The sequence below is a fragment of the Myotis davidii genome, unplaced genomic scaffold, assembly GCF_000327345.1.
Source record: "Myotis davidii unplaced genomic scaffold, ASM32734v1 scaffold299, whole genome shotgun sequence".
Taxonomy (NCBI): Eukaryota; Metazoa; Chordata; class Mammalia; order Chiroptera; family Vespertilionidae; genus Myotis; species Myotis davidii.
The window spans coordinates 9,246,454-9,246,839 of NW_006293088.1; the positions used below are offsets into that span (position 1 = coordinate 9,246,454).

At 68.1% G+C, this 386-nt stretch overlaps 1 protein-coding gene across 1 annotated transcript in view; it reads left to right on the plus strand.

Annotated features, from left to right (window-relative positions):
* The window catches only part of LOC102772980 (pleckstrin homology domain-containing family G member 5), a 12,951-nt gene that overhangs the window by 11,117 nt on the left and 1,448 nt on the right, over window positions 1-386 (plus strand). The window contains exon 19 of the mRNA XM_015565948.1: window positions 1-363. Coding sequence (XP_015421434.1) covers window positions 1-363 — 363 coding nt within the window. The remainder of the gene's footprint in view (window positions 364-386) is intronic.

Consider the following 386-nt stretch of genomic DNA (forward strand, 5'->3'; position numbering starts at 1 on the left):
GTCCTCTCCCGAGTTCGAGGGGGGCCCCTTCAGCTCCCAGTCCGACGAGATGTCCCTCAGTACCACCGCCTCGTCCGTCACGCCGACCAGCGAGCTGCTGGCCCTGGGCCCCGGGGACGGCCGCTCCTGTTCCATGGACTCCGCCTACGGCACCCTCTCCTCCACCTCCTTGCAAGACTTTGCGACCACAGCCCCTGTGGTGGAGCCAGCGCCCCAGCCCCTAGATTTACCACAGGCCCCTTCACCCCCGCCCTCTCCCTGCCACCACTGCCACACCCCTGTCCAGCTGCTGCCCCGCCTGCCCCACCTGCTCAAGTCCAAATCTGAGGCCAGCCTCCTGCAGCTGCTGGCAGGGGCGCCACAGCCATTGGCACATCAGGACCACC